Source organism: Nilaparvata lugens, chromosome 1 (genome assembly GCF_014356525.2).
Source record: "Nilaparvata lugens isolate BPH chromosome 1, ASM1435652v1, whole genome shotgun sequence".
Lineage (NCBI taxonomy): Eukaryota > Metazoa > Arthropoda > Insecta > Hemiptera > Delphacidae > Nilaparvata > Nilaparvata lugens.
In genome coordinates this window covers 9,102,586-9,123,203 of record NC_052504.1, presented here as the reverse complement: position 1 = coordinate 9,123,203, position 20,618 = coordinate 9,102,586, and the positions used below count along the sequence as shown (strand labels likewise).

The following is a 20,618-nucleotide window of genomic DNA, read 5'->3' as shown; positions in this document are numbered from 1 at the left end:
TTTGATTTGATTTAACTTCGTAACAGTAATTCGTTATTGCACTTGAGAACTACAAGTAGATACCCCTTCAAATTGAAACGACTTAATTTATTTATTATTTTTCATCACATTACATCATATATTGAGAATACTCCCATTTGATAGGTGATTTGTCAAATAATTGCATCCTTAGAGCTAAGTAGGCTGTACTGTATGGAATCTGTATGGCTGTACTGTATCTGATTTAACTTCGTAACAGTAATTCGTAATTTCACTTGAGAACTACAAGTAGAGACCCCTTCAAATTCAAAAGACTTGATCTATTTATTTATTAATTTTCATCAGATTACATCATTATATCAAGAATACTCCCATTTGATAGGTGATTTGTTGAATAATTGCATCCTTAGAACTAAGTAGGCTGTACTGTATGGAATCTGTATGGCTGTACTGTATCTGTATTGTATGGAACATTCATAAGAATGACTTGTCTTATACTAGCTCCTGGAGTCTCAAAGACGAAATCTTAAAAAAAAAATATTTTTAACAAATTAAATTAAGCAGTAACAGTATATAGTGTGACATATTCAACACACACACACACACACACACACACACACACACACACACACACACACACACACACACACACACACACACACACACACACACACACACACACACACACACACACACACACACACACACACACACACACACACACACACACACACACACACACACACACACACACACACACACACACACACACACACACACACACACACACACACACACACACACACACACACACACACACACACACACACACACACACACACACACACACACACACACACACACACACACACACACACACACACACACACACACACACACACACACACACACACACACACACACACACACACACACACACACACACACACACACACACACACACACACACACACACACACACACACACACACACACACACACACACACACACACACACACACACACACACACACACACACACACACACACACACACACACACACACACACACACACACACACACACACACACACACACACACACACACACACACACACACACACACACACACACACACACACACACACACACACACACACACACACACACACACACACACACACACACACACACACACACACACACACACACACACACACACACACACACACACACACACACACACACACACACACACACACACACACACACACACACACACACACACACACACACACACACACACACACACACACACACACACACACACACACACACACACACACACACACACACACACACACACACACACACACACACACACACACACACACACACACACACACACACACACACACACACACACACACACACACACACACACACACACACACACACACACACACACACACACACACACACACACACACACACACACACACACACACACACACACACACACACACACACACACACACACACACACACACACACACACACACACACACACACACACACACACACACACACACACACACACACACGCTAACTGGAATTTGGCTAACTGTGGTTGTAGAAGTGACTGGCTAGGAACTCACTGATTCTGTCACAGACAGGATTGGCTAACTCTGGAACCCGCTGATTCTGGCCAGAGAATTGTGGAGAATTGGAAATGGCTAACTTTGGAAGTCGCTAACTGGCAACTCATTGATTATGACGTCATCGTTTTCACCTTTCTCCTTTCGTCATCGTCTCATCATCCTCATCCACCTCCACCAACCCCTCTACAACCACAAGCTCCTTCTCCTACTCCTACTCCTCCTCCTCCTACTCCTTCACCTCCTCCTCCTCCTCCTCCTTGTCATCATTATCCTCCGGCCAAATTATCATTTCTTTATAATATTCTAGAGGGTATTGAATATATTGCCATGATTGAATTCTTATTATTGCTGGGGTTCCTGTTCTATTATATGAGTCGTCTATTCATTCTATTATTATTGTTTTGTCATAATAACAAATTATTCTGATTTTATAACTTTGGCATAGCTTTGTACTAATGATAATAACATTGTTGTTATTATTAGTACAAAAGTTATTATATTATTATTATTATGACATTTAAAACAATAATAATAGAACTATTTTAATGAATTTGAATTCGAATTAATATTGTATAATATTACATCAATAGAATTAAATATGATAATAACATTGTTGTTACTATTATATATTCGTTTTAACTCTGTTCTGTAACTATTATTCAGATATTTTTAATTCAATTACATTTATTGAATGAGCGTTAGCGAGTTGACTTGAGCCGCGTTTGGACCGAAGTTATTGACAAAATTCTAACCTAATCTCTATACAGAGTGTCCACTGAATCAGGCTCAGGAAATTCCCGTACATTCCCCGTATATTTCACGTTCTTCCCGGTTTTCCTTGCTGGTTGAAACACATGTTTATTGGAAGAATATAATATTCTCAAATAACAATCTCAAAAGTGCAAAAGTATGTTATTCATCAAAATGTAGCACCATTATACGATTATAACTATGTATTCTGAATAATACAAAAAAGGCAATTTAGAAGAAAAATCGAAACTCGCTAATCTACCCTTTACCCTTTAAAACATTATAGTCCAGTCACTACCGGTATATACATTGGTGTTTGCAATATATATTTTAGTTTGATTTTTCAATAAATCGTTTGGATACATAGGAGAATTCTAGAGTCTAGAACCAATATTTCATGCAAAATTTTCAATATCCTCTAATTGTCACAATTTAAATGTACAATTCAAAATCCCTCTTGGCGTAATTTTGTGCTCTTCAACCTGAGACCGGAGAGCGCACAAAATCACGCCCAAAGGGATTTTGGATTATACATTTGAATTGTAGCAATCAGAAGATATTGTTGATTGAAAACTAAAATTCATTAAAATTGATTATTTTGTTGAAATTTCACTCGTTTTTGTGACTCAGAACACATTACATATAGATTGATCCCTCACATAGTATATTTTCTACTATTTGATTCAGTACATATCTTGGAATGTATTCGTAACAACTGGTTGAATCAGACTGACTCAAAACAAACCTTTCACATACCAGATTCTGCTAACCATGATAGTATCCTCACTGCAAGCTTTTCTCACTTGAAAACGTTTCATTACTCAGAAGCGAATAGTGTTATCAAATTAGCACCTCCACTCGACAGAAAAGTTCTCTTCCCAAGTTCCCTTGAAAGGCAAAATGTCAAGCTATGTGTTAAGGTATTTGATGAGAAAAATGTAGCAGCTTTAAAAGAATGCAACATTCAAAATGAAAATTTTGAAACCCATGGAGAAAATCCATGCTAATTGTGAGCTCATAGAGCATCAAATTCTCTTCAATTTGATGTATAATTCCACACTTTTACGCATTTCCCTACGACTTTTGCAGCAGCTTTATCTAGTGTTGAATATGAAATTTCCAGTTTTGCAACAATTGACCAATTGACAAATGAATTTTGAAGGAGAGTTTTGAACACAATTTTTGACTTTGCAGCGTTGTTGATACTAGTTAGGAGGAGAACATATCAGAAGTCCCCATCCCTACCCCATTTTTTGAAGTGATGAGGGTGATTTAAATGTTGCATTCTTTAGCTTTTTGCTTCCACGCTTATATCTTTGCAACAATGCGTTCAACCAAGATAACTGCTCTAAATTAAGTTTGATAGATTCTCTACAATTCCTGTTGAGTGGAGTTTTGTGATATTTCCAACAGTTTTCGAGAAATCCGGTCTTGAAAGTATGTAATTGTTGGAATAACAGGTTTTCATCAAATTTTTGAATTTTTTTTATTCAAAGTATGGAAGGTATAGAAAAAGTCGTGGAATGAATATTGTAGGAAATTATGTAAGCTTCAATGTTTTATTGTATAGTCATGTCCGTAAGATGTATAGTTTTCGAGTTATATGCAAGAAACCAAAAAATTGTACTTTTGAACCACCACCACCACCCCCTCAGCAAAGTGGGTAGAGATGGGGACTTTCGATATGTTCACCACCTTACTACCCTAAAGAGATCCGCGGGGTCAAAAATTGTCTTCCTAACTTTTCCTTCTATAAACTTTTTTGAGCATTCACTGCCTGGACTAGTACCCGCAATGCAAAAACGCATTCTTCGATGTGTTTATATTTTCATCAATAAATTGTAAATCTCTACGATATGTTTTATTCAATTTGTTCAGCCTCTTCCTCATTTAAGACATCAAGTCAAGTCACTGATAAACTGACTGACGCACTGTACAGTTGGCCGAAAACGCTGTGGAGTGTCGTGCAGAGTACAGTTCAGTACTGTTCTGAATGTTGCAAATCGATGGAAATAACACTCCCTTATTCCTTGATCAAAACTTTATTATTGACTAGCATGTAACCCGTGCTCGGCAAGGGTCTATTTTAAAACTTGACAAATTGAAAACTTGACGTAATGAAAATTTGAAGAATTTAAAACAGGCCTATAACCATCCTCGGTTAATTAAGTATATATATGCAAAATTTCAAGTTGATCAGTCCAGTAGTTCAGACGTGCGTCAAACATAATTTTCCTATCCTGTACTAATATAAGCCAGCTCTTTACTTTATTATAGTATAGATTGGTGAGCCTGAGAAGATCCTATCCACGTGAGTACGTTTTTTTGGTTGCCAAAACATAGACTAAACCAGACACCTTTTGGGGGAAATTATTCAACTCTACCCACTTTTTCTTGAAATAACAATGATCAAGGTTCTTACCAACAAAAATCGATGGCAATTGGAAAATATTTATAAAGGTGTCACTTTTTGTGAGTTATTATATGCTGTAGTATTTATTAAAATATATAGGATATTGAAATTACAGAATCTATTCCAGTGAACTTAATTAGTTGGTGAAATTAATATTATTAGTTTAAACATAACAAAGTGATTGTAATTTTAAAAGAAAATAATTGTCATGATACTTGGTTCTTGGTCAAAAATATTTTTATATTGAAATTTATCCAATCATTAATTTTTCAGAAATGATTATTTGCATTAAACATTATTTATCGATTCCTAATGTATTATTCATGACAATGAATTGTTCAAAATATAGATTATCAGAGGAGGCCTGTACTGTATTAATATTCGCGAAAGAATTCTCATGTTTTCCAATTGTGATGGATAGCCAAAATTGGACCGCTAGCTGCACGGCGAATTTTAATCGAGGGCTCTGATTGGCTGAAAAGTTCAGCGTTCGGCGAACGGCATGGAGAATGGTTAAGAGAGCGGCTAGAGGGACGTCGAACGGTTCAGAGAACTTCGCGGCTGTCGTTTAACAGCTGAGTTTAAAAACTATGAAACATAATATGGCTAATGTTCGCTGCAGGGCGGATTGTACGATTCGCTACGCTGTTCGAGCTTCGGTTCGGCATGTGTGGAAATACCTTTATATCCATTTGAGGTAGAGTTCAGTATCTGGTGTAGGTATTATCGATGTTGAAATTATTGATAGTGAATCAAATTACACATATGTTTTTCAGAACCAAAAATGTTATGTTTAATAATTAGTCCAATCAATATTATATAGACAAGCAATAATAGACATGACAAAGGGTATGTGCTTTCAATATAATAATCTAGTTCTGATTTTTCAATATATTGTTTGGATACATAAGAGAAGTCCAGAACCAATTTTTGCATGCAAAATTTCCTTATGCTAGATACAGAATGGCCCAAACACCTCGTATTTTCGGCTTACTTTCTAGTTTTCAGCTTATTTCCGCCAAATCCAGTCGTCGGACAGTTAAATTTGCTCTCGCCTTTTTTCAGATTATAAAATTCTGAATAAAATGAAATCACTTGGAGCTCTTTATATATTGACAAACTTAGATTTCAGAGCTCCTCTACATAACTTTTTGAACATTGACCTGTTAATACGATTGTTATCAGAAATTATACTAAAAACGTTGCATCCTGATTCAGTCAACAACTCTAAGATTTGTAGAGTGAGATCATATAACTGATCTCCTGTTAAATTTTTACAAGGAGATAAGCCTACAACATAACAGAGAGGATACCATGAATGTTTGTATAGTTGTTGCTAAATTGCATGAATTTTCATTTGATTGAACAGCTAAACCTTCGAATTTTCTACCTTTATAATATGTTATTTCGGGCTTGACATAGATTTAGTCAATCCACAATATTACTTTTGTGTATAGCTGGAAGCCATATTTCAGCCCCATTTAAGTCCTTGGGGAACGAAAATACTGATACCTTAGATAATCTATCATAATTGCTTCTAAAGCCTGGTACACAGCATATATAAGGCATGATTAACTGCACTGCACATAATCACCGATGCATTACCCACATGAGCTAACGCTTGGAACTGAGCGAGTCGATGCTATTTTAGTTCATACGGAGCTCAAAAATTCAATTGGGGTAGTATCAATTATTAAATGGAGGTTTCAACGTATCTATTTCAGTGGGGGAATACGGGAATCCCCGGGACACAGTCCGACAAGTCTTGTGACCTACCATTACCCAAAGTGGTAGGGGAAGAGCACGGCCAGTTCATCTAGAGTGTCCTTGCTTGAATGGTTCTGATGGCGTGATGACAATTTTCACCTAACACGGTTCTCCCATTTATGCTAATGTGGAGGATAATCTAAGTAGTGTTTTTTGTAATTAGTATTGTATCCTAATTCAGTAGTGGAGGAAGTAGTGTGTTTAGTTCGGTTCAGAGGTCACATGTAATAATTATTTTCTATACAGTACCTAATGGCATTAAGGGAGATTCCCGGGGTACGTCGTGGTGCGACACTTTTCACTTGCAACGATGGTTTCTATTACCAGTATATTAGCATATCAAGGGTGAAAACACATTACCGTTGCTACTTAAACACGTGTAGAGCTAGGATTTGGGTTGAACATAGAAGTAAAAACATTACAAATAATGAAAATTTCCCTTGCCATAATCACAGCCCAGATCCTCTGCTAGAAGCTAAGCATGTGCTACGAGAAGCAATATTTCAGCGGGCCGAACGTGAATCAACACAGCTGAAAAGGATTTTTGACGAGGAGTGCAATAAGTAAGTTTATCAATAAAATTCAATACTTTAATTAACTATATATTTAATAATCAAACGGGACCTACAATGCAAATAATGTTTGCCTAAAGTTAATAAATCTATGAACGGAAATTTCAAAAATTGTATTGTTCCAAAGTATTTGAATCAATTACCACTCCATATTTAATCAGCGAATAGCCTGAATTTGTTTTCAATACAACTCAAAAATTGGATTTTCTCATTCCAGGATCTGAAATTATCAACTTGTGACTTATTATGATATGAATAAATTTGTAATTTCTTCTATTATTTTGTTTTGTTACATAGAGTCATGACTATTGTATTAGTTTCAGAATAATATTATTTCTAAAACTTGGATTTTACAGTTGGGTTCTGGGTACTCATAAGCGTTAAGTTAGTTTTCGGTTATGTTTGGCTTTCAACCTGTTTCTCATGGAATCTATTATTTTTTATTGAGTGTAATCAATGTGTTAATAGTTAATACTGTATTTCACTAGGTTATCCCGGGTCGCACGAACGTGCGACTTTATTAAACTCTTCTTTTTCTTCCGCTTCTTCCTCTTTCTTCATTTTCTTTTCATTTTTATTCTTCTCTTTATTCTACTACTCCTTCCTCTTCTTCTTCTTCTTCTGTTTCTTCTTCTTTTTCCTCTTCTTATTTTTCTTCTTCTTCTTCTTCTTCTTCTCCTTCTTCTTCTCCTTCTCCTTCTTCTTCTCCTTCTCCTTCTTCTTCTCCTTCCTCTTCTCCTTCTCCACACAATGGGTGTTTACATTTAAAATATTCGAGTTACAAACCCTAAGTCACCCCCTTATGAGGGGTTGAAATTCAGTTGTGCGTAAAAAGGTAGAGTATTTGACCAATAATTTATCTTGAAAGTTACAGTATTATATCTACAACTGTCTCCAACTTATTGGAGGGTTCCCATACATATGACTCACTCTGTATAATGTAAACATTAAGGAACGTTTATAGTTTAAAATCTATTCAATACAACTAAGAAACTCAAGGGTCCACCAACTCTACCATAAAATCTTTCAATTTCAGAGTTTCCAGTGAAGTAGCCCAAAGTTTGGCCTTTGGAACAATCGAATCATCGATGCGGAAATGTAGAAAATTGAATTTTCCGAGACTTCCAACTTCTGCCATCGATTTTGCTGATATGTTGAAGGCAGAGGAGTGGGCTGGATTCTCAGAAACAGAATAGAAAGATCTATTGTTGTTGAACTGAAGTTTTTACACTCAACACTATAATGGCTGCAACAATCGTGGGGAGATGCGTAAAATAATGAAAAAATTCATGAGATTGAAGAGAATAAGGTGCTCTATAGGCTCATGATTGGCACAGATTTTTTCATTCAATCGTGGAAAAGTTATAAGGCCAAGGAAGATGAAAAAATCTGAGCCGGAAGGGTTTCTTCAAAAATGTGACTCCTTCAAGAGCTCAAATCTAGAAAACTATGAGATATATGGAAGAATGTTAAGGATGAAACTTTAATTTTGTAATTGACAAAAATTTCCGAAAGACGAATTTGTTTAAGATATATGCAAAAAAAAAACAGAATATGGAACTTTTAAATAACCCCCACCCACTTAACACAGGGGGTAGGAGTGAGGACTTTTGTAATGTTTACCTACTTACTATCCTTAAAAGTGTTGTGGGGTCAAAAATTGTATTCCAAACGTTTCCTTCTATAATCTTTCGTTGACTGGACTAGTATTGAATTACACTAATGTGTTATAGTTTGCATCGTCTGTTGTTTTATGATGTAACGAGTTTTTTTTGTGGGGGGGGAGTAGGCAGGGAATCGACCTTCACTAGATTAGTTTGTATTTTTGAATGCTGAAAACTCTGTTATATACAGATCATTTTCAAACAAATTTCCCCTTATGATTGCATAGGCTACATTCACTTTTCAGGTGTTGGATTGCATAAATGCATAGTGGAAAGTTCTATTCTTGTAGCAATTCATTTTCGGAAAATTATGCCATACTAAAAATTCTACTGTGAACGGATATGGGTATACTAGATACTCTTATGAGAGACTACATTGAGTCCATAAGTCATCTTGACTGAGACTCTGAGTCAGTAATGTTATATGACAATATTATATTTATTTGTTTGAAAATGTTTATTTTTTATTTTATAACAAAGTTATATAATTTTTTGTAACTTTTGTGATATAAAATTGTTTTATAACAGTTAAATAGTATAAAGGAGGCTTAATCAAAACACTGATTCTTCAAAATTTATAGTATTTTTTTCTTTTTTGCCTCCTTTCAATCCTGATTCCTGAGGTATGGAAGTATTGCAGCATTTCAAACTATTATTGGGTGATTGAAAATGTTATATTCATTATTTAAGTTTCATCCAATACAAATACTTGGTTCAACAATCAAATAATCAAGTTGAACAACTCTTAACGGGAGAAAATAATGGTTTTCGGCATAATATTATGCCTGTTATTTCAATAACCATCAAAGTTACTAACCTCTTACTAGTTTTATTGGATTTATCAGAAAGTTTTACATAAGATCCAATCATTTATATACCGAAATAAGCTACCAAAAAATATACGAGCTTAGTGTGCCGCAATCTGTTATCCGTCCCAGTGTGAAAGAGTGAACAGGACCGAGTGCGAGGGAATGAGTAGCAGACGAAACAGACGATGACGTAGTAATCAGTGGATCCTGAGTTAGCCAGTTCCGGACTTAGCCATTTCTGTCGACTGCTGTTGAAAAGAGGGAGAGTCAGTGAATTCTCAGTCAACGAATTCCGGTCGATGCATAAACAACCACTTCCACAGTTAGTCAATGCCGATCAGCGCAGTTAAGTTTCATATGGCAGATTTAACATTGAGTCAGCGAGTTCCGAGTTAGCCAATTAGCACCTCCACTCGACAGAAAAGTTCTCTTCCCAAGTTCCCTTGAAAGGCAAAATGTCAAGCTATGTGTTAAGGTATTTGATGAGAAAAATGTAGCAGCTTTAAAAGAATGCAACATTCAAAATGAAAATTTTGAAACCCATGGAGAAAATCCATGCTAATTGTGAGCTCATAGAGCATCAAATTCTCTTCAATTTGATGTATAATTCCACACTTTTACGCATTTCCCTACGACTTTTGCAGCAGCTTTATCTAGTGTTGAATATGAAATTTCCAGTTTTGCAACAATTGACCAATTGACAAATGAATTTTGAAGGAGAGTTTTGAACACAATTTTTGACTTTGCAGCGTTGTTGATACTAGTTAGGAGGAGAACATATCAGAAGTCCCCATCCCTACCCCATTTTTTGAAGTGATGAGGGTGATTTAAATGTTGCATTCTTTAGCTTTTTGCTTCCACGCTTATATCTTTGCAACAATGCGTTCAACCAAGATAACTGCTCTAAATTAAGTTTGATAGATTCTCTACAATTCCTGTTGAGTGGAGTTTTGTGATATTTCCAACAGTTTTCGAGAAATCCGGTCTTGAAAGTATGTAATTGTTGGAATAACAGGTTTTCATCAAATTTTTGAATTTTTTTATTCAAAGTATGGAAGGTATAGAAAAAGTCGTGGAATGAATATTGTAGGAAATTATGTAAGCTTCAATGTTTTATTGTATAGTCATGTCCGTAAGATGTATAGTTTTCGAGTTATATGCAAGAAACCAAAAAATTGTACTTTTGAACCACCACCACCACCCCCTCAGCAAAGTGGGTAGAGATGGGGACTTTCGATATGTTCACCACCTTACTACCCTAAAGAGATCCGCGGGGTCAAAAATTGTCTTCCTAACTTTTCCTTCTATAAACTTTTTTGAGCATTCACTGCCTGGACTAGTACCCGCAATGCAAAAACGCATTCTTCGATGTGTTTATATTTTCATCAATAAATTGTAAATCTCTACGATATGTTTTATTCAATTTGTTCAGCCTCTTCCTCATTTAAGACATCAAGTCAAGTCACTGATAAACTGACTGACGCACTGTACAGTTGGCCGAAAACGCTGTGGAGTGTCGTGCAGAGTACAGTTCAGTACTGTTCTGAATGTTGCAAATCGATGGAAATAACACTCCCTTATTCCTTGATCAAAACTTTATTATTGACTAGCATGTAACCCGTGCTCGGCAAGGGTCTATTTTAAAACTTGACAAATTGAAAACTTGACGTAATGAAAATTTGAAGAATTTAAAACAGGCCTATAACCATCCTCGGTTAATTAAGTATCTATATGCAAAATTTCAAGTTGATCAGTCCAGTAGTTCAGACGTGCGTCAAACATAATTTTCCTATCCTGTACTAATATAAGCCAGCTCTTTACTTTATTATAGTATAGATTGGTGAGCCTGAGAAGATCCTATCCACGTGAGTACGTTTTTTTGGTTGCCAAAACATAGACTAAACCAGACACCTTTTGGGGGAAATTATTCAACTCTACCCACTTTTTCTTGAAATAACAATGATCAAGGTTCTTACCAACAAAAATCGATGGCAATTGGAAAATATTTATAAAGGTGTCACTTTTTGTGAGTTATTATATGCTGTAGTATTTATTAAAATATATAGGATATTGAAATTACAGAATCTATTCCAGTGAACTTAATTAGTTGGTGAAATTAATATTATTAGTTTAAACATAACAAAGTGATTATAATTTTAAAAGAAAATAATTGTCATGATACTTGGTTCTTGGTCAAAAATATTTTTATATTGAAATTTATCCAATCATTAATTTTTCAGAAATGATTATATTTGCATTAAACATTATTTATCGATTCCTAATGTATTATTCATGACAATGAATTGTTCAAAATATAGATTATCAGAGGAGGCCTGTACTGTATTAATATTCGCGAAAGAATTCTCATGTTTTCCAATTGTGATGGATAGCCAAAATTGGACCGCTAGCTGCACGGCGAATTTTAATCGAGGGCTCTGATTGGCTGAAAAGTTCAGCGTTCGGCGAACGGCATGGAGAATGGTTAAGAGAGCGGCTAGAGGGACGTCGAACGGTTCGGAGAACTTCGCGGCTGTCGTTTAACAGCTGAGTTTAAAAACTATGAAACATAATATGGCTAATGTTCGCTGCAGGGCGGATTGTACGATTCGCTACGCTGTTCGAGCTTCGGTTCGGCATGTGTGGAAATACCTTTATATCCATTTGAGGTAGAGTTCAGTATCTGGTGTAGGTATTATCGATGTTGAAATTATTGATAGTGAATCAAATTACACATATGTTTTTCAGAACCAAAAATGTTATGTTTAATAATTAGTCCAATCAATATTATATAGACAAGCAATAATAGACATGACAAAGGGTATGTGCTTTCAATATAATAATCTAGTTCTGATTTTTCAATATATTGTTTGGATACATAAGAGAAGTCCAGAACCAATTTTTGCATGCAAAATTTCCTTATGCTAGATACAGAATGGCCCAAACACCTCGTATTTTCGGCTTACTTTCTAGTTTTCAGCTTATTTCCGCCAAATCCAGTCGTCGGACAGTTAAATTTGCTCTCCGAGAATATCTATAGTAAATTTAGTACGAACAAGCATTCCAAAAATGGCTATAGATATTCTCAGACCTATATCACTTGGGGTATCAACATCATCAATATCGGTGCAGTTCTCTTAGGAAAATTCGATTTCCACTGACATTAAGTTCCCACGAGCGTGAAAGAAAACTTTTAAGTTTATGCTTGTTTAAGACTAGAGAATACTCATTGGGCAAGTTGATAACCTCTTTAAAGTCTCCTTCACTATCAATATCAATTATGTGTATGCAAATTTCACCACTATCAGGAAATGTGACATTGGTTACAGTAAACCAATCGTAAGCCAAATGGTCAAAACCCCAATTTGCTTGCGGGTCTGCATCAATTGAAAATTCATTAAAGCTTGTGCAATCGAAATAAGCACTCATTTTATCGTCTTATCAGTTCAAACGTTTCAAAGCAAATGACACCTTCTGTTGCTGCAATTCGATGCGTGATATACTTTCCTTATCTAATGTGATGTCTAGCAATGCTTACCACTCGTTATAGATTTTCTTTTGGGGCTAATACAAACCCAGCATATTGACCACATTTCACTAGAGATAACGCAAATATGATTATTATTTTTAAGATGGATTTATTGAGTCTCAAATTAATTCACAGAGATCATGTTGGAGGAGATATGTCTTATAAAGATTTCAGTAAACTTTGTCATACAGTTTGGAATCGTAAACCGCATAACTTTCTTACAATTTTAAAAGAATGTACTATAAAGGAAGGAAAATATCGGGATTCACTGGACACGATACTTTCCCCTCAGTAGAGATTAATTCTTTGTGCAGTCATGTTGTCTAAAACACATAAGAGTAGGAGGAGGAGGGGGAGGAATCAATCAATGATTTGTTGAGCAAATACCTAACAGTGTTTCATAAGGAAAAGTTGAATAATTCAATTACTTATGGAGTTTCATACAAAGATCAAAGTGAAAAGTATTATATCGGTGATATACAGGTAATATTTGATAATGGATATATAGATGTTGATAAAGAAAGAATTCAATTAACTCGCGGATTACTCGAATTATTATTCAAAGCGAGACCAAACAGAAATCTTTATAATGATGATGACCTTGACAAGTACAAACGTATCTTATTACTTACTGTGTACATTTAGATCGAAGAGGCTATGTTAAACGTAATCATGGAATTAAATCGCAATTGATTCAGAAATTATTTCCCAGTAAAAAACTTGTTAAAAAGAAGGGACAAGGTTTGTTGAATTTTGCAAAAAATATTTCTCATGAAAGAAATTACCAATACTTTGATAGTTTTGATGAACTAGTGGAAAGATTAAATTTACTCTATTCCTCAAAAGCTTCTGGGAATTCTGCTCATGATGTTGAGATTTCATCTATACTAGAAGAGCTCAGAGAAGCAAAACTATTATTTAGTGTCACGATGACCTTGCATCGATTCGGACGGATTGAAACACCTACTGCTACCGCTTCAACTGCTGAGGTTTCCTGTAATATTGATGTCATAACACAGACTATAATTGATTCAATAAATCAGCAGGGAATCAGTGAAGCTGTTAAAAGTTCATTACAGACTTTTAGTGCAAATATTGATAAAGTTATCATAGAGAGAACACAAACTCTACAGAGTGCATTAGGAGAAGTGAAAAATTTATCAGATACCTTTTCAACCCAGTTGGTTAGTATTGACAAAAATAAGGTTGATAAATCTTATTTGGACGAAAATTGAAAGCCATTTCTGATAAAATTAAAAATTTAGAGATCTTAGACAGAAACTATCTTAACACTAAACTGAAACAGCTTAGTACAGAAATTTTTACTAAAGTAAATGAAACACAACCGTCAGTAATTGATAATAAATATTTAGATACTGTTTTGGAGAAATTGACTAGTAAAAATATAACTAAGGAAGAATTTGAAAAAAGATTATCTGGAATGGCAGACGCAATAAAAGCTACTATTTTTGATGGGATTAAACAATTCGTTACAAAGGATGCTGTTAATGGTCTGATTAAACAAATTACTGAGCAATATGCACAAAAAACTGATTTAAAAGATTTTATTAAGAAAGATGAATTGGATCTTGCTGTTAAAAAGGTTAATGATGAACTAACAACCTTGATTACAAATTCTGAAAAAGATACTGTGATGAGACTGCAATGTTCACCCGCTTTTATAGATTATTTAAAATTATTCATTCACAAAATGGCCTACGATATTGTAAGGAATTACGCAAAAGTTAGTTTTAATATGAATTGGATAGAGGCTAAACAACATAATTTGACTGAGGAACAGGTGGGAGATTTGATTACATCGAAAATGGGTCTTGGTCAATATGCTGGTTTGTATTAGCCCCAAAAGAAAATCTATAACGAGTGGTAAGCATTGCTGGACATCACATTAGATAAGGAAAGTATATCACGCATCGAATTGCAGCAACAGAAGGTGTCATTTGCTTTGAAACGTTTGAACTGATAAGACGATAAAATGAGTGCTTATTTCGATTGCACAAGCTTTAATGAATTTTCAATTGATGCAGACCCGCAAGCAAATTGGGGTTTTGACCATTTGGCTTACGATTGGTTTACTGTAACCAATGTCACATTTCCTGATAGTGGTGAAATTTGCATACACATAATTGATATTGATAGTGAAGGAGACTTTAAAGAGGTTATCAACTTGCCCAATGAGTATTCTCTAGTCTTAAACAAGCATAAACTTAAAAGTTTTCTTTCACGCTCGTGGGAACTTAATGTCAGTGGAAATCGAATTTTCCTAAGAGAACTGCACCGATATTGATGATGTTGATACCCCAAGTGATATAGGTCTGAGAATATCTATAGCCATTTTTGGAATGCTTGTTCGTACTAAATTTACTATAGATATTCTCGGAGAGCACACTTAAAAAAGCAACGCCTGCAGGTTTGTACAGCACATAGAAAATTTGTGAAATTTTTCTTAACTGTCGGGTGGAAAGCAAACCGGATTCACTTTAATTTGACAGTAGAAATATGGATTCACTTTAATTTGACAGTAGAAAGATGGATTCACTTTAATCTGTCAGTAGAAAGATGGATCTTATTAGCTTTGCTCAGATTTGTTTCCTATTCTCATTAGCTTTGTTCAGATTTGATTCCTATTCCTATCAGCTGTGTTCAAGTGTGAATATACTTCAACCCATCATAATCCGATGCTCTCATTGGTTGACAGGAAGCCTACCTAGACGTGCCCGAAGCGTCCACCCAGGAGCTGAGCGCCTGCTACAACGTGACAATCGAGTGTCGCGCAGGTGACATGGTGGCCAAAATCAAGACGAGCAAGCTGTTCGGCGGCAAGATCTACGCCAAGGGCAGTCCCAACTCATGCGTACAGGACGTCAAGGGTAGCCTGGAGTTCGAGCTGCAAATGGCCTACGACGATGTAGAATGCAATGTCCGACACCAGGGACTCGGCAAGTACCTGAACGATGTCGTCATCCAGCATCACGACACGATCGTCACCAACTCCGATCTGGGGCTGGCGGTCACCTGTCAGTACGACCTCACCAACAAGACTGTGTCCAACGAGGTCGATCTCGGCGTTCATGGAGATGTCAAACCCGCCATCACTGAAGAGGTCATTATTATTTCATTTCATGTTTTAAATTGAATTATTTTACTAAAATAATAATATTATTTCATGTTTCACAATGAATAATATACAAATCTTGTAAATGATTGAGAAAGGATCAACAGACTCAAGGCCCAAAACTGCCCCTTACCAAAATGTTGATATTTATAGTCCCAAAATATAATCACGATTTGTCAATGTTAATAAATAATTGTAATTTTAGATCTATAAAATACTTTGTGACTTAGCCGTATATACGCCTTGTATCTTCAGGCTGAATGAATTGATTGATTGATTACTTTTGATTCCTTTTTAGTTAAATTATTGGGAAAAGATCAACAAGCTCGTGGACCAAATTGTCCCTTTTCCAAATATTGATGCGAATAGTACTCAACTACTATAGGTTATGTTTTGTAACTGACTAAGTTTCAGTCAAATTTTCAGTCCAAAATATGCAAATCAGGAATTTTAATCACGTATAATATAATGTACTCACTCACTACTTATTAATCTCAAGGTGAGTACAGATTTACGCGCCGCGAATATGAGCAATTCACTTTTAATCAGCTGATGCCAAGCTTTTTATATCTGTATCTTACCGTTTCTGTAAAAATACAGATATAATCAGCTGATTAAAAGTGAATTGCTCATGTTCGCTGCGCGTATGTCTGTACGCACTTTTATACAACAGACAATCAATGTGTCTTATCTGAATAGATAGAGGCACATACACTTTGTGCATGATCTTGATTTTGTGAAAATCCAGATTTGTTATCCAATGACTATCATAGTATTTAGATAGAGCGTCAAATACATTTATTATGAAAGGGAACTTCTCATTTGACAATATACTAGCAAAGGTGAAATGGAAAATGTATTTGAACTGACAATTTCTTTTCCACAACAGTTCTATGATAATATACACTGATTAATGAAAATTAACAATTCCTGACGCAATATACCGATCAAATTTGTTAGTATTTGAGTTGAAAGAATTTTCATCAGTTGAAACTATATTTTTGTGTGAAATTTAACAATTGAATTTACTAATTATTGGAAATTGACTATTCTTGACGCAATAAGCCGTTGAAGAGTGTTACAGTTTGCGTGAATCTGTATTCATATTATTTGTCTATTTTAATTTTATTCATTCATATTTTTGTCTATATTTGAGTTGGTAACTAATGATGTGTCTGTGTAGGTTGTGGTGGACTCGCCCAATGTAGCAATGAAGATCACCGACCGCGTTGGCGGAGACACTTTGTCGTCGGCCGAGGTTGGCGACCCACTCGCCCTCAAGTTCGAGATCCTCGACAAGAACTCGCCCTACGAGATATTCGTGCGCGACCTGGTGGCTCTGGACGGCTTCGACTCCACCGAGATCGTGCTCATCGACTCCGACGGTTGCCCTACCGACCACTTCATCATGGGACCTCTCTACCGGTCGGCCGACTCTGGCAAGGTTAGTTAACCGTTAATCGTTAACCCTTTCTAGCAGTTAACCATAGATAGATAACCTAGCCAAAATCACATGAATAACATTCTATTTTACAATATTTTTTCTGTAGAGCTACAATAGTTATTTGTGAAACTAGTGCGCAAAGTGACACTTTGCTGCAACGAAAGAAACGTTTGTTTCTTCAATGCAGCAAACGAACTTTCCGCACGTATTATACATTAAATTTTCTTTATCACCTCATTTCTCATGTACACAATTGATTGATTGCAAGTGAATAAATGAATGATTCATTTCTTATCACAGTTGATTCTCTATGCAGTAAAACTCTCTACGATCTAGGTAATAATTTTTCCAACTGTTTTCTTTATACCTTTACATGAGGAATTCCTCTATAAACATTTTTTTTTCAGTACAATCAACTTCTTTCCACAAAGGCTCAACTGTATATGGTAGCACTTTAGCCATTGTTTGCTGTACAGTTCAAAGTTCGATGCAGTTCAGTTTTGGAATCAACTCCTTTTCACAGAGTTTCAACTGTATTTGCAAGCTTTCAACAATTCTTTGCTGAACAGTTCAAGGTTCAAGTCTTCGATGCAGTTTAGTTTTGGAATCAACTCCTTTTAACAGAGTTTTAACTGTATTTACAAGCTTTCAACTATTCTTTTCTGAACAGTTCAAGTCTTTGGTGTTTGCTGTAATGAAGTTTTGGATTCAACTCCTTTTCACAGAGTTTCAACTGTATTTGCAAGCTTTCAACGATTCTTTTCTGAACAGTTCAAGTCTTTGGTGTATGTTGAAATTCATTTTTGGAATCAACTTCTTTTCACATAGGTTCAACTGAATTTGGCTGCACTTATAAAAATTCTTTGCTGAACAAACTTCTAAATGAATAGTTTAGTTTTAGTTTTGAATAAACTTCTTTCCACAGTAGTTAAACTTTATTTGCTAGCTTTCAATGATTCTTTTCTGAACAGCTCAAGTCTTTGGTGTATGTTGTAATTTATTTTTGGAATCAACTTCTTTCTACAGTGGTTCAACTGAATGTGGCTGCACTTATAAAATGTTTCGATGAACGATCTTCTAAATTTAGTTTAGTTTAGTTTTGGAATCAACTTCTTTTCACATTGGTTCAACTGTATTTGGTAGTAGGCTACTTATCCATTCTTTGCTGAACAGTTCAAATCTTTGGGGTAGTTAAGTTCTGAAATCAAGTTTATTACACAGTCGTTCAACTGTATTAGGAAGCACTTATCAAAATTTCTTGCTGTACAGTTCAAGTCTTTGGAGTAGTTTAGTTTTTAGTTTCTGATCGTGTGATTTTGTTGTGATACAGATGCTGCTCTCGTTCTTCGACGCCTTCAAGTTCCCCTCATCAGAAGTTGTCCAGTTCCGCGCACTAGTCACCCCGTGCATGCCGACCTGTGAGCCGGTGCAGTGCGAACAAGAGGACGCGAGCGGCGAGCTGCGCAGCGTGCAGTCCCTGGGTCGCAGACGCCGACGACGCAACGCGGGCACATCCGCTCGCGACGACCTGCTGCTAGTGCAGTCCATCCACATCACCGACAAGTTCGGCTTCAACGCGAATCGCAACAGCAGCAAACCGGCGTCGGAGAGTTCGACAGTGTTCGTCGAGGAGACGAGGACCGGAGGTCAGGATGGAGTTTGTCTCAACCTTGCCGGCGTGGTCATCTCAGGGGTTGTCTTCCTAGCTCTCCAGCTGTCCGTGATTGTCGCCTGGACGTACGCCTGGCAACGCAAGCGACACGTCTACCGACAACACCACGACAATCTCAGCATGAGCGTTCCTGTCCGCACCGACAGTCTGTGCAAGCTGTACGACACAGGTTACGCTCGCCGTTACTGACCTCTCCTAGATTATAGTGCCTGCCAGTGCTCAATGAAAACGAAGACATTCGTCGTCTAAACCACGCGGCGTTCTAGGTTCGAGTCGCCCGATTGATAAGGCTGGAAGGCCGTCGCCTCCTCATGCATAGCGCTCAATCACATTCGAGAGTTTAGATATAATAAAAGACTGGAATATTGTCTCTTCTATATAGGGCTACTTGTAATATAAATAAAAATAACAAAAATCTCAGTACCCTTTTTTGAATTATTTTATCACATTATTCAACATTGATGCCCTTTTTCAAGTCAAATTGCCACTTGAAAATGGCATCAATGTTGAAACACGTGATAAAATAATTAAAAAAAGGGTACTGAGATTTTCATTTTCATTTCTATTTACACTGGAATATTGTCTAAAAATATCACAAATTTAGAAAATATTCCAGTGTTTGTTTTAGTATGGGAAAATATTTACTATATGTCACCAAAAACAGTGTCTGAAGTTTAGATATTGTAGGATGTAATTTTTCGTTTCCAGGAGAAGTATAAACTTCAGCAGATAACAGAATGATCGGTTCAACTCCATAGATCCAGTCAAAGAATTGTACTTTCTATTGGATATTTTAGGGTAAAATGTTTTGACAAGAATCAAAGAAAATTCGTTGGAAATGACAGACATAAGAAACGTTTATGTCAAGTAAATGATGAAATTTTCGGGAAAAATTGTGATTTTTTTTTACATCAGTGATTCTCATTGATAATTATCATCTTCTGAACTAATAAATATCAATGTTTATCACAATTTTGCAAATTCAAAATGGCGCTATGAGAGGAGGCGGCAAGTGCAATGATATCAAACTTAGAATTTGTTTGGACTCGACACAAGACAGACTTTTAAATTGATGTGTGACTGAGAGCGAAAAATGTGTGTGTTTACAATATGTGTGCGTGAGTGAAATGACGAGTTTTCCGTGACTTAGCTTTAACATAAGATTGACAACTAAGTTGGAGCTCAAGAGACAAAATTTTCCCTACAAACTTGTAAGTAAATGAATACG

At 36.0% G+C, this 20,618-nt stretch overlaps 3 protein-coding genes across 6 annotated transcripts in view; 2 read left to right on the top strand and 1 right to left on the bottom strand.

The window, feature by feature from the left end:
* LOC111056244 (autophagy-related protein 16-1) overlaps window positions 1–20,618 on the bottom strand; it is a 581,037-nt gene that overhangs the window by 490,232 nt on the left and 70,187 nt on the right. The gene's annotated exons all lie outside the window — the stretch shown is intronic.
* Window positions 5,092–8,475, top strand: LOC120351695. 2 transcript variants are annotated; one of them, XM_039429694.1, is made up of 3 exons: window positions 5,092–5,500; window positions 7,026–7,133; window positions 8,179–8,475. In XM_039429694.1, exons 1-3 carry the CDS (start codon window positions 5,394–5,396, stop codon window positions 8,336–8,338), a joined length of 375 nt encoding a protein of 124 aa, XP_039285628.1. In that variant the 5' UTR covers window positions 5,092–5,393; the 3' UTR covers window positions 8,339–8,475. The 2 variants fall into 2 exon arrangements, with proteins under 2 accessions (XP_039285628.1, XP_039285624.1); XM_039429690.1 differs by lacking the exon at window positions 5,092–5,500 and having other exon boundaries at window positions 5,807–7,133.
* On the top strand, window positions 15,845–19,761 carry LOC111046295. The gene is made up of 3 exons (XM_022331816.2): window positions 15,845–16,262; window positions 17,458–17,718; window positions 19,049–19,761. The coding sequence occupies exons 1-3, from the start codon at window positions 15,942–15,944 to the stop codon at window positions 19,577–19,579; spliced, it is 1,113 nt and encodes a 370-aa protein (XP_022187508.2). The 5' UTR covers window positions 15,845–15,941; the 3' UTR covers window positions 19,580–19,761.

Coding starts and splice junctions, on each gene's coding strand:
- LOC120351695 (XM_039429690.1), top strand. CDS start 6,823: ATGGCATTAAGGGAGATTCCCGGGGTACGTCGTGGTGCGACACTTTTC. Junction 7,134..8,178: donor TTTGACGAGGAGTGCAATAA/GTAAGTTTATCA, acceptor TTTCAATTTCAG/AGTTTCCAGTGAAGTAGCCC.
- LOC111046295 (XM_022331816.2), top strand. CDS start 15,942: ATGGTGGCCAAAATCAAGACGAGCAAGCTGTTCGGCGGCAAGATCTAC. Junction 16,263..17,457: donor AACCCGCCATCACTGAAGAG/GTCATTATTATT, acceptor GTGTCTGTGTAG/GTTGTGGTGGACTCGCCCAA. Junction 17,719..19,048: donor GGTCGGCCGACTCTGGCAAG/GTTAGTTAACCG, acceptor GTTGTGATACAG/ATGCTGCTCTCGTTCTTCGA.